Source organism: Rhea pennata, chromosome 1, assembly GCF_028389875.1.
Source record: "Rhea pennata isolate bPtePen1 chromosome 1, bPtePen1.pri, whole genome shotgun sequence".
Taxonomy (NCBI): domain Eukaryota; kingdom Metazoa; phylum Chordata; class Aves; order Rheiformes; family Rheidae; genus Rhea; species Rhea pennata.
The window spans coordinates 150,420,622-150,434,994 of NC_084663.1; the positions used below are offsets into that span (position 1 = coordinate 150,420,622).

The following is a 14,373-nucleotide window of genomic DNA, read 5'->3' on the forward strand; positions in this document are numbered from 1 at the left end:
CATGATGCAGGTGAACCACAATAAGTAAACATTGTGATGTGTTTGGATAAGCTGAATGTCATCTAATGGGAAGAGTTTTTACTGGAAAATGCAGTTCATGAAAGCAAAATTTGCAGTGGGCATGTTAATTTATAAGAGGGAGGCAAAAGGAAGTGAAATCAAGTATTTTCATATACTTGAAAGGCTTTGGCATGATCAGACTAGCAAAGGAGATTTCATTTTGGAAGTTTTCACAGTCAAATTTCAAAACAAGAGTATAATTGAAAGCTAAACTTAAGAGGTCTCAGCCACCTTAGTGCTTTTCCATTGAAGTTAGCGTAGAGGGAGAGAAGAGGGAATATTGCCTCTGTGGTTATGCCACCTTTGCAGGTGGCATTTTGATCAGCATCTGCTGATCAACAAAAAGGATTGTAGTCACAATTATCCATACAGAGCCAGAGAAATCAAAGTTTACTGTACTGATTGAATGGCAGGAAGTTAATACTGCCACTTGTTTTGGAGCTAGCAGGGAAATTTCTGTAGGAAAAGATTTGACTTCTAAAAACACTGGGTATTCTGTCACTATCCAATGATGCAGGATGTACTCTCCAGAACTATTTAAAGAGCTAAAAAAATTGTTGAGTTATACCTCTCCACTTTTTTTCCAGTACAAGGAATGCAGCTTCAGTCAAATCACCTGCATTTATCTAGCATAATCAGCTTGTAGTTATGTCAGGAGCTTCAGGACACCATTTACAACCAACCATTTCTGACACACTTCCAACTATAATGTTAAATCTGTATAGTAGAATGAGAATTAAATTAAGGTTTCCAGTATCCAGAGATGACTATAGAAGCAAGGAATACAGTATATTCACACCGAAATAAAAGATATTAGGAACAAGGCTCACTTTGGGAGTAAGGGGGAAGGGCCTACGGGCATCCTGTTTGCCCTTGCAAATATATACCAGAAGAAACTCAACCAGAAACAATATTTCTTTACTGTCTTCACATGTTCATCTTGGGGAACCCCTCAAGGGAAAGTCTAGTTGGTCAACAGCTGAATTGGTGCTTAGAGAAATGCAGGAAAAAAGATTAGCACTATTGAACTATGCTCTTTCTGTCTTACCATTACTTCAATGTAATCAAGATGTCGTGTGTAAGCACTTGACATTTTGGTGTCTTTTTCTGAACTGATTTCCAATTTTGGTGTGGACGGCCCAGGTCCTATAAAGGTATATGAGATCTATAGGTAGACTGAATTTGTGCTGCTCTTCAAGTAGCATACCAGGCCACACTGGACAAATGCTACAGGAATCTCAGCTGCAAACACCAGGTCAGGGATCATAATCATTTTTTGTCCCACTCCTTAGTCTGACTAAGATCAAGAATTAATTTAGATTCAGACTTATCCATGTTAATTCTAATATTTCCATTTTTCTAAAATACGTCAACATTTTACACATAGCTCGTTAGCTATATATTTGCTGTAGCATACCATTTCAAAGCTGAATGCATGAATACATGGTCAGCTAAAGAAAAGAGAATCTCTAATGCAATGCAACAGATTAGATAAATGAAGAATCCAGTTGCATGGTGAAAACAATCAAATTCAACAGATGAAAAAGGTTTGAATAAGTAAGTGTAACCCTGGAGGTAATAGAACTTCTCATGTGCTTTTCCTGTTCAGTCACTGAATAATCCCTAGTGATGTGGCAGTGGCATAATACTAAAATTTTATCCAGAGCAGAACATTTTTGTACATTTTGTCTGTCAGTTCGCATTACTTTTCAATGTTTTACTGTATCTACTAGGTGTATTTTTGCAGTCATGTATACAGCTCACAGTTCAAGCAACACTCAATTCAGATTAGATGGATGGAGAGAAAAATAAAATGAGATTTCCTAATCGGAGACCATTTTTTGCATTTATTTAATCTTCTCTAAATAAATATTAAATGAATTGTAGAGCAGCTTGAAAGCAACTAATTATCATAATCCTAGTTTTACAGCTAGAGAAATTTGAGGATGAAGGATTAAAATACTTGTCCAAACCTCAGGAACTTTCATAGCAAATCCAATTCAAATCTATAGAATGTTATCTTGTGATTTAATCACAATGTCTTTCTCATTTCAAAGCAAAAATGCTGCTATACTGAAGGAAATAATGTTTGTCCAATATGGAAAATAGAACATAAAACTATACTGGGGCTGTTGGTTCATTGGAGTTAGTCCCTTTTTATTGTAAACTGCATCATTTAACCCTATTCAGAAATTCAAGAATATCCGAATTAGAATATGAGGTTCCTTGTCTCTTAACATAGAAGCTGTTTCTGAGGTTTGTCTTCTCTGATGATTAGTAATTTTCTGATAACTTGCAACTTAAATTTGGCTTTGTAGCCATTTTCTAAACCTTTATTCTTGGTACGCTCAAAAAGTCCTTCTCCTTCTTTATCTTTACTTCATTTTGGGACATAGCAATCAGATTACCTTCTGTCTCCATACTGCTAAATGAATCTAGTTTAGCTCTTTTGATTTCCTCTGGTAGCCTAGGCTCTTCTTTCTTCTGATGTCAAATCTAAACACAAATATAGGCTTCTTTAATACGAATGTGCTTGCCTTGTAGTCTGATGCTTGAAAGACATAGTCAATCCTCTTGATATGTGCAAATGCCTGTGACCAAGAATATGTCCAACCATCATTACTAATGTGCAGTCATAGCAAAAACAGCCCTGCAAAGGCCGTAATTTTCCTTAATTGCCTATGGTAAGACATTGTCTTTAATTTTGTTATGAGTGAATAGAAATCCTTGCTGTGTAGGCAATGGGTCATTCCTTTGTTATTACCATGCAGTGGCAAAGGGATCACGGCAGAGAATGACACATTAGATATTTCAAGTATTTTCCTCTTGTATTTTCCCTTGTAATGACTCTTTTAGCTGTTTGAAATTACAAAAAAATCAAATAAATAAATAAGTGTTCAAATTATTAACTATTTTTGTAATCATGCTTGAGACTATGTATTTCATCTGGAAAAGAACTTATTAGCAGTTCTCTAAATGTTAGTAGAGGACAAACACTTCAATGCATTAGGAATTATTTCTTGTTTCTGTGGTGTTTAGCAGCAAATGCAGTCTGTAGGACAACAGGCAGAATGAATCTGAACTATAATCTGAAAGCATCTACTTATAATTAAATATTTTGATAGTCCAAGATTTTGTTTGGAATTTTTCAGTAATTTCTTTTGGTTTTGTCCCAGATTAGGAAAAAAAGTTGCAGAACTATTAGAATTTCTTTCACAACAGAAATTCTGCTTTCTTAACCCAGTCTGTTCTGTTGCTGCATTACATATTCATAAAAAACAAACAGCTTCTACAAAAACATTGTCACACATCAAACCATTCTCAGTGCTTTTTACTTCTGCCTTGGGTAAAATCAATACCTAATCACCTGGCAATCAAGATTAAGTCAACTATCAGAGCACCTCCAGTATTTCATTCCTAGCAACCAGAAGAAAGATCATTTTGGATAGCAAAAGCTGTAGCAACAGGGCAGGAGGTAGGTAAATTTGGGGAGAAGCTCATAAAAACCTGTATTGTAGCCAGAGGCAGAATAAAAGGTAGCACAGAGGAAAGCTGCCGTAGACTCATCTTGCCATATTTAACAGGCAGATGGCTTTACTCTTCAGGAGATGAAATAACCACAAGCTGCTGAAGGTTTTATGTGTGTGTGTATATACACATAAAACCTTATATATAAAATATTTTAGCAAAGCTGGAGACAGTGACCCAGCCTCAGGCAAGAAGAACCTGAGTAAATCCCACGGGAAGATATGGTGGTATGTGAAATACTGCAAATATAACTGAATGGAAATAAGAGCTTTAGGTTTTCTTGTGCAACATTCTTGGTCTGAGCCTAAGAAAGAAACATCTGAAGAAATGTTTTCCCCAGATATGTACTATATGCAAACTATAGCCAAGGATAAGCTGCAGAGAGCTCATAACACATGGTGACAAGAACATAGCAAGGTCTCAGGCCTACAAATATTTATTCATATGCCTTAATCATAACAGCAATGGAGCAGGAACATATCAGTCTAAGCCCATCACGATCAGCTGGACTCTTTTGATACTTGTGGGCTGATCCAGAGTCCATGGGTGTAGAACTGCAAATATAATAGGAAACCAGGTAGATAGATCAGCATATTGACTGTGACTAAATAAAAATGTATTTTTTAAGTATCAAAATATTTTTCGCTGTTATACTTTGAACTTTCAGTAAAATGGGAGTTATTTCAAAATGGTCTGGGATCACTCATCACATATTATGGTTGTAATAGACCCTTCATTTCTTACTGTGAAGTAAAATGTTACTGTAGTGACTGGTAAATTTGCTGCTAGCTCTCTCAGTCAGGATCCATCAATCATGTTGTAAAGGTCTAAACAATTCCAACATACTGAATTGAGAATAGGAAATAGAGGCAGAATCCATGTTGTTGGCATTCTATTCTTTGCCTGTTCTTCCTCCTCACATTACTTTAGGAAATTCCTCTTTTTCAAGTTCATTTTATGTGGGAGAAATTAACGTCACATATTCTGCCTCCTTCTGTGTTGTACAGGTTTTAATAGCTATATTTAAGGCCAGCAGAGATCTAATGTGAGATCAATATGCCTTTTGGTCTTTTTCTTCCCAGTGATAAACCCTGTCAAAAGAGACAGTGCTCTTCTAAAGCAATATGAGGTGCTTGCATAAGACATACGAGCGTTAGTACTTTGCTTTAATGTGTAAAACCAACCCACAGGAAACTCAGTGGCTGTGCTGGTTACGTCAAAGTTTGTATGAAGGAAAGAAAAGTTTCTCTCAGTTTGTTTTATTTTGCAAAATAGCTACCCCCACAGCTTTGATCTCTGATTTTGTTCAATCTGAGACTGTAGGTTATCTTCAAAGAACAGTACTTTTAAATGGTCAAGGATTATCTGAATATATATCCATGATATATCCATGCAAATAAGGCAGTACTTTTGTGACCTTGGTATGTGTTTATTTGTTTCTGCCTTCCCTGTCCTTTTACCATGGAACAATTTTGTTAGCATTATTTTGGTAACAGTTTATTGATTTGTTTTCTTCCCATCTCTACTGCTCTCGGGATGCTCCAACTGGTCATTAAAATACCTAATGGCCTGATAACTGTGTTCAGCTCTGTGTATTTGCAAAGTCTAAATTAGGTCCATCAGATAGCTTACAATTTCATTTGTGTTGAAGAAAACAAGCACAGTAACTGGAAAACCACCCAACGCCTTCACAGAGACATATTGCTAGGGAAAGAAAATAATGCCGCTTGATCCGTAAGGAAGTTTTAGCAAATCCACCTGTCCTCTTTTCTGAAAAAGCAGGCTCTGAAGCAGGCTCTGTGCAGAAATTTCTTCCCCTTCCCCTCCTGATCGTCTGTCTGTTCTCCTCATGCTCAAGATACAACACCCCTCTTGCCTGCTGCCCACTCTCCTCATAGGCAGCAAGGCTGGCCCTAAGGGTAGTCCTCAGGCACTTCTAGTTTGTGGAAGAGACTCATCTCATGTTTCATTCCTGACTTGCCTGAAGTCCCTGCTCTGTCCCTGTACTAATCAAGGTTGTAGATACTTGACATGAATTTGAGATCAGGAACCTCACCTTATCTATAAAACCTCAGACAACCTCATGAACTATACTTTTCTTGAGGCAAGTTCATGTCATATTTGCCTGCAGTGCTCTAGGAATGACGGAATAATGCTTAAAAGACAGAAAAGGAGTCCTATTGTTTTACAGACACACATGAAAACTATTCAGAAACCTCCAAACCTCTTCTGTTTTTTTTCCCTAGTACCTCATCTGCCTAGGAGACACAGCTGCTGCTCGTGGCAGCAGCAATGCAGAATTAGCCATGTGCATCAGCACACTGGGATTTACTGTGGAAGAGAGCACTGCTTGGAAGGAGGGCCAGCAAGATACTTTAACTGGGAAGCACAGTTGCAGCCAGATGACTGTCTGGGAGCAAGGCAATTAACAGCAGCTGACACAGCCTGGAGTCAGCACTGGTAGCAAATTTCTCCTCTGGCTACTCCCATAAAATGAAAGCAGCTGTGATGCCCACTGCCTGCCCTCCTGAATCACTTCTGAAGTCCCTTCACAAGTGTATCAGGAGTTGCTGCTGCAGTTATTATCCTGTATATATCAGCATCCTGTAGCCAAAAGGGTATTTAATTCTGTGTTTGTCTATGCTCAGAAAAAGGTCACCAGAGGAAATGGGCCTTTGTATTTCAGCTATTGTACAGCCAAGTTTAAGCAGGTGGAGGAGGAGGAGGTTGCTCAGAGTATAGCAAAGTAACCCCACAACTCTGCTGAGGCAAGGCTTTTATGAGTTTACTTTATAGTACTTGTATGTTTACAGGCAAGCTGAGCCTGAGCAGAAGTCTGTTACTGTTCAGGGCTCTGCCTTAGTTCTTTGTTTTAAAATCACATCTCACCACACTAAACCTGACAGCAGCAAAAGCTGCTGATTAGCAGGGTTCCTCTCTAATCGATGGAAAAAATAAGATGACAAGCAGTCAAATACAATTAAGTCACTATAAGGAAAAAAGCAGCAGTTTCACATTTGTGTCTGGTACATTACTTATTTCTAGCAATCTCATAGAAAATCATAGAATGGTAAGGTTGGAAGGGACCTCTGGAGATCATCTAGTCCAACCCTTAGCATAGCCCATAGAGGGATTGAACCCGCAACTTTAGCATTAGCAGTGCCATGCTCTAACCAACTTAGCTAAACCTTTCCTCACAGGACTTCAGCCTTCCTTGTCTCTCCCGCTTCCCTCCCGTGTCCCCCTTTCTTTACTTCTAATATATTTAAGAATCAGAAGGTCACATCAGCTATGGCATCCTTTATGATTTGTCACAACCTACTTGTGCTGCCAGTTCTCTAGTGGCTATCCTAACTCTGGGGGAAAAAACGCATCATATTCTAGTATTACAGTTAGTTCCCTGTGATTTTAATGCATCTCCATCAAACTTAGTAATCATTTACTTGAACATTAGGTCATTTTTTTATCTACAAGAAAGAATAGCACATGTATTTCTAACTCGCCTTGGTTAGCAAGGCACGAAGCTACCCAAGGAGTCTTTCTGCATTTAACTTCCACATTAGTGCAGTAATGGCTTTGAAGTGCATTATCTGGAGCAACTTAACACTGTAAGGAAGTAGAATGTAATTATTAAAAATAAGCAAACATACATGAATTAAGTGGATATTGGTAGGTTTGTGGACATAGGTAGGGTAAACCTATGCTATTGCAATGAAATAATCAAATTATCCACCTGACAACCTGAAAAGATCATGATGCTAGAAAAACTGGTATAGAAGCTCAACCAAACCACAAGCATTACTGGCCTGTTCATACTTATCAGTGAAGTGGCTCCACAATAAGCTACTACCTAGTCATTGCTGCAGATGCAGGTTTCTGCAGAAGATGGCTTATACGACGACAGCAGAAGACTGGCTTCTCTTGTCTTGGGAGTTGCTCTGGAGTTGCTGCAGTCAAGACAGCAAGCTGTAGCAATCATCTGCAACACTTCTTTCAGCCCAATTACAACAGAGAAGCTAATAATATAGATAAACCAACCAAGATGCTGTATGAAGTTTTAGTTTTACCTTCACCTCCTACAGCTATCGCTGCTAAAGAACAGCAACATGTTCTCTATACTCAACACGACAGAGTTTATGTTTCACCTCCTACTGAGATACTGGATTGCATGCATGTGGGCTACACAGTGAGGAAAGGATGTTCTTTCCCATCTTCTCATAAAGACAACAAAGCTTTTTGAACAATTTATATTTGGAATGCAGTGATTAAAAAGAAAAGAAGGATGGCAAAAGCAAAGCTGTTGGATTTGAAAAGCTTCAATTAGTTGCTTCCTTCATGAATCCCAGCATTCAGTATATCACGTATTGTAGCTCATTGTTGTGAGTTTTCGGAGAGGTGTTACTTGCATTTCGTGACATATGGTAATTATCCACGAACATTACCTACCAGGAGGTGGTGTAATACAAAGGACGAGCTGCACTTTTAGTGGCTGCCAGGGGTTTCTGACAGCAATCCAAATTTTAATGTTTCACTAATGTGCAACTAGCTTTACTGTGAGCATAAATGTTCAGTAACTTTCTGGGATGAAAACAATGTACCTTACCTCAAATTAGCTGAACTCTAGTAACTGCATAGTTCAAAGATTATCAAAACCAGAGGAATGCTTCACATTTAATGGATTTAAGCAGACCTGTAGAGGTTAAATTATGTGGTATTTCATCACAGACTGAGTGGCAAGTTAAGTTTTCCTTTTTGTAAGCTTTTTTCCACTTTAATTGATGATTGAATTAAAAAAAGTCTATTCTTGTTCTTTAAGACATGATACCAGACTTTCTGAACGAGTGACAGTGCCATTCTGTTGAATTTCACCAGTTTTTCGAGTACAGCTTGAAGTCATCAGAGCATGAGGTGAAGCCCTTAGAAGGCTTAAGTGTCCCAAGAAATTGACTGCTGTAACTATAGCAGCATAATATATTCTCCCAAGGGAAACCTAGAGCTCCTAATTGGGTAGACATGCTCATTTTAGAATAAAACTGACTGTACAATTTTCAGGTGTTTTTTTGTGGTTTACTGTGAAAGCTACTTGTCAGCCTAGCTGTCCATTTTGATTTGAGATTTTGTTACAATTGTGGGCAGAACTGACAGTCACCTTCCCTGTTTCATGCTGTCTGCAGTTCAGTGCCATCCACTCAAGCCCATACAAAAAGACCAAAACTCCTAAACAAATGAAAACAAATGTTTTATTTACAGGAAAAAATCTGTACACTGTGCATACATAAAAATATACAAAATCATAATAGAAAATATAAAAAGTGTTAAAATGTATACAAACACTGCTTAAAAATGTGACTCTTGTAAAATCTCAAGCTTTGTTATTAGAGTACACATTCATTTAAAAAAATCATCATACAAAAAAATTCTCAAAGCTATTAAAAAAGTACACAGTCTATATTTGAATAATTCTATGACTACATATCGTAAGAGTGATGGGATGTTATGGATAAATGTAAGGCTTTTACACACAACTTTTATTTCAAGAACAAAACATTGAACCTGATCACTAAGCCAGACAGACAAAATTTGCAGTGTCAAAAGCTATTTAATGATGCAGGTAGGCCCAGACATGGGCTACTTTAAAGTTCAAACAGTTAAATCAGATATCTTCCTTGTGTGTGAGAGGATAGCTCTCAGGAAAATTTTAGATGTTTTCTAATGACAGTCTTCTGAAAGACCTACTTCAAAAAACAATTCCTTTTGTTCAATACCCATGAACTTTAGAGAACACAAACAGAGAAATGCTAGCCATTTATTTTTGCAATCAATGCATCTAATACTCATTTCACTGTGCCTCGGTGTTACTGTCCAAATGGCATTTCCTATCCTTAAGAACTAACGTAGAAGGAAATGAAAAAAAATATCACTATGAATTGGATTAGTCTGCATGTGTTTTGAATTCCGATTTATTTCAATCCATCTCTAAAATGATTGAGTTCAATCTGTGCAACTATTTAGTGTAGACACTTGTCTTCATTCAGGAAAAAAATGTTTTGGTTTGATGAGTTTGGCAAGAGGTCTACAGCAGTACAAAATTCGGATGTCACCAAGGAAAGTGTCCTAACCAAAGACATGCAATGATTTAGGTAAATTTGTGCAGATTGAGTGTAGATCAGTCAGAGGATGTAAATCGTATGTCTTTCTCTAAAGGTACATACTTTTTGTATCATTGTAACTTCCCTGACTTTATCAGAGTTTCACCAGCACGGTAAGGAGAAGAAAGAACTCTTAGTAGTATAGTCCATGGAAGGACTGCCTGACTGTGAGGTTATGCCCAGGTAAGCTTTAGAACCACAAATGAATGGAACAATGAAATAACCTTTTCTAGGATGAAGACTTTGGCTCCAAATGAGACAAAATCTCTTCATTGTTTGTCTTTAATAAACAGAAGAGTACCTTGATTTAACCATCCGAAGGCTGAATGCAAAAATAACAGAGCACCACAAGTCAGAAAAGCTACAGAATTCACAGTGGAAAAAACAGCATAATGCAATTCAACATAAATTCAGCACATTTACTTAAGCTGCTGCTGTGTTTCTATTTTGTTTTAATCAAGTGCAACTGCTGTTCACAGTACCAGGGCACAAAATGAGGCTCTCTAGCTTTTGAAGGCAATTTATTCCTATTTATCAGTACCCCCCCCACTAAATTTAAAGCCTGCAGCATTGTAACAAATGTGAACGGTACCCAAGGTGTCAACCAGCGCTGGTATTTGCTTTGCTGATGACATATGCAGAGCCATGTTTGTGCAGATCTCGTCTATGCTGGCATTGCCCTCTCTTACTGTGTGATAGCCATGCAGGAGAGCTGCAAAGCCATGATTTTATCTATTTTCCAAAACCCCCAAGATCTGGATAGGAAAATGCGTTTCCTTTCACATTAGCTGCATTTAATATATGTATGTATGTAAAAACAAAACTCTCATAAGTTACTATTATTAAAAGATACGCAGATTCAGTGTTCAATTCAGTGCTAAATCACTGTTTTAAATTGACTGAAGCTGATCCTTTGTAAAGATCTCTGTCTTCACAGGGCAGAAGAAATGCACACAAATGCAAAAATACTTGGTAGTCTCCTATAAAAGCCACCAATGCCAAAACCACAGAATGTGCAAGCTGGTGGTCTCAGCACCTCTTTAGAGACCTTTATGTTCCCCCTTTATTTCTGCCCCTTGCTGCCTTGCACAAGGTGGAGGTGAGCAAATCGGGTACACTTGTATGGACAAGATGAGGCAGGAGGAGTAAACTCTTTTAAGCAATCATAAGATGTTTGAGCAGACAGACCAGTGAACTATCACAGTGGAAACCAGTGTTCAGAAGCCACTCTAAGGATGCCTGCTTTTTTTCAAGAGGATGGACATCACAGGTTAATCGTCTTCCTCTGTGAGCAAGCAAGAGCTTGTAGCACAGGCGTCTCCTAAGGTGATGGCGCCCACATTGACTTTTGACTTGTGGAAGGGATGCTGACTGCCTTACAAATTAGAACGCAGCTGGGCAGATACACACCAAATTCTCACAGAATTAGTTGCCTAGTATGTTCAAAGGTGAAAGAGTCAGGGCATATGGACAAAGAAAAAATTTCTGTTGAAGGCTTGGCATGTGCAGTCAAATAGATTAAAAGTATCATCTATTTTCTGACATGCCAGACCTGATTTTGCACTGTTATTTAAATGATTTATCAAGTAAGTATGCTTAGCATTTGTTACGTGAAACTTTTAGAATTTGCATTACTCTGTACAACAGCTATATGGACTATGCCAACAAACTACTGATAGAGTAATAAAGCATAATCCTACTGTGGATAACTGAGTAATGCAGTTGGTATTTTTCTTTGTTGAAATCACAGTTTAAGGTTAGTGGTTGAAGATCAGTCAAAAGTGATGTGATCTTTTTCAGAACTTGAGAAATTCCTGCGTATGGAAAAGCAGCATATTCATTAGCTAGCATATTTAATTACCTAGAACACTAATTAACTCATTTCCTTTACAAGCATATAGTAGCTAACCTAGCATATAAGAACGAGAGATGTGTTTGATAGTTTGTTCAGACTTCATGTTTTGCAAACAGGGAACCAAATACATGGAAAAAATAGATTATCAGTTCTATTTAGGTTACCTATTCTCCACAAGATTAAATGAGTGTTAACTTTTAAGAGTAAAAGTTGCTGCTGTATGTAATATTAAAAGTCAGTATGTAATACATCCAGAGGCTAAGGCTAATGTGAATAAAACCTATTCACTTTGATATGCACCAAAATGATTTATGGACATTACTGTCCATACAACACAGAAGTACAATGTTTAGATCATCTGGACATACTTTCTGTCAATTAGAGGAACCCTAGAGGATCACAAAACCCAAATAAAATGACCAGATGGAAAACAAAGGCTAAACTGTATGTAGGAAATACATTCTTTGCTCTTGAGGAAGGAAAATTATCAAATCATAAAAGCAGAGTAAGAGGAGATGGATTCTGTGATCATATTTACATTATTATTGGAGAGGAAATAGTCATTAATATTGCGTTTGCGTTCTCCGATTGCCTTTCTGTTGCTTAAGACCAAACACGAAAAATACTTTCCACTCTGCTACTGTTTTCAGTGCCTTTTTAAGCTATCTGCCTTTTAGTGAATGGACTGGGGTTGGATATAGCTGTGCTTTTACATACATAAACCTTTCTCCTGAACTTACCCTAAGAAAAGCGTACAGTATCTCAGGGCACAGTGCTGTTAAAAAAAGAGAACGTTAATGTGGAAAATAATGTTTTAAATGCATTAATATCCATGTGTTTATTTAGAAGGGCCTTAAAGACTATCTTCATTGTATGTTACGAAGGAAAATAGCAGATTATCTCCATATGCAAGTCACAGTCATTTTTTGTTGGCATTACAGTTTCTCTGGGGTATAGTCTTTCAAATGTGAAATAAAAAAATGCTGATATCCTCTTTGTCAGAAAACTCCCTATGCTTTCTTAAAAGCAGGAGCTTGTGAACAAGTGAGTTTGATCTGAATCACAACAAAATACCTAACAAATGATGCCTGTGAACTTGAATGCTATCTTTGCTCTAAAAAGGTGAGCTCCATCTAGGTTTGCTTTCAGCGTGAGGTGTGTGAGCTACACAGCCTCCCCTGGTGTTCTTTGGGTGGCTATTCTTTATCTGTGCAGACTGGGGAGAGGCATCCTAAGGCATCAATTCAGTCTTGCTTACACCCTCTGGATAGGCCTCCCTGGGAGAATTATTTTTCCTGGCTGGGTTCAGAATGTTTTTTGCTTTCTGAAGAAAGGGGAAATTTCTCTTCGCCCTCTGCCTCACAGGGTGTCAGAATGGGGATCCGACATCAAAGATATGTTCAGTCATTTAAATGGTTTAGCTGTGTGTACAGCAATCTCCACTTGCATTGACTTCGTAGCCACCGTAAGGCCCCTTATATTGCTAGAGGCCTATAATTGAGCCTGTGGATGAATGAGAATTAGTCTACCCTAATCGATGAATGCATAGCTCAGAGTAGTGATTACTTCATTCTTAGAGAGTGTGAAAATCCCATGGAGCCACGAAAAATGCTGCATTGTTCAACTGGCAGCTCTGTATGTGAACAATACAGGCTGTTTCACAATGCCAGATTTAACAGTTAAATAAGTTCATTAAAGAAAAGTTACAATCTAGCACATGTGGCATAAGAGACCACTGACAAATTCTGACAATCACACCCACAACAATACATTATATTTCTGCCTAATTATGTCCTTTGCACCCTTCATGAGCTAAGCTTTTTTTTCTTTAACTATTTGCAAAGCAATAATAAATACTCAGGCTCAGAAAAGAAGTATTTCTTATGCCTGCTACTTACTTACAATTTATAGACTCAAGACTAGATTGGTCTAAGATACATTTTTCAAGTATTCTCTTCTTGTTTATAGTACAACAGTAGTACCTTATTGCACATTGTTTCCGAAAGATTATCTTCTACAAATGTGGGAAATTATTCCGTTCGGGGCACTTGACAGACTTGAACCCTGGCAAAATGACTTTCCCTTTCCGATACAAATCATCCTGCAAACCTTTGTTCATCCTCTGAACCAACAGCTTCTCATAGAGCAGTGGATGGTAGGCCCCTAAGGTACACGCTGCATCGTAGTAGAGTTCATGGTAGTGACATAGGTCGGTCTGTCGGACTGAAGGGATGTATTCATACACGTGCACTTCGTTACACATGGACATCATGATGAGGATACCTGGAGCAGAAAGTGAGAACAAAAATGAACCCTAGATTTCACCTTCCTCCCAGCATTTCTCCTGCAATCATCCAATCTGGTTTTTCTTCCTTGCTTTCATCCATGTGTTGTACACCCTACGGATTACTTCATGCTTACATAAAATCATTATGTGAGGTCTCCATTTTGGTAGGGCAGCTTTCACTTGTCACTGCCATCCCTTGCAGAGCTAAAACAGGGTAGGACACTGAGCATAAGGAAAGAATGAGAAGACTGTGAATGCCTGGCATACCACCATCAACCTCCCCAACCTTCCAAGCGAGGAAGCTGCTTTCTGTAACACATCCCTTGTTTGTATATTATTGACTCTTGAAGTTACTTAGCAAGACAGACAAGGTCTTTAAGTTCACTTGAAGAGTACAGAACAATTACACACAGAACTGTTTTTTTTTTTGTTGTTGGGTTTTTTTTTGCAGGGAGCTTTTCTTGGTATTTCTGCCTTTCTTGGTATTTTTAACA

The 14,373-nt window shown here is 38.0% G+C and overlaps 2 protein-coding genes across 2 annotated transcripts in view; one reads left to right on the forward strand and one right to left on the reverse strand.

The window, feature by feature from the left end:
- LOC134154967 (pinopsin-like) overlaps positions 1–14,373 on the forward strand; it is an 85,573-nt gene that overhangs the window by 69,207 nt on the left and 1,993 nt on the right. The gene's annotated exons all lie outside the window — the stretch shown is intronic.
- Positions 9,000–14,373, reverse strand: part of ST6GAL2 (ST6 beta-galactoside alpha-2,6-sialyltransferase 2) — a 36,800-nt gene continuing 31,426 nt past the window's right edge. Inside the window, exon 6 of the mRNA XM_062601643.1 lies at positions 9,000–13,875. Within this exon, the coding sequence (XP_062457627.1) occupies positions 13,607–13,875 (269 nt within the window). The 3' untranslated portion in view covers positions 9,000–13,606. The remainder of the gene's footprint in view (positions 13,876–14,373) is intronic.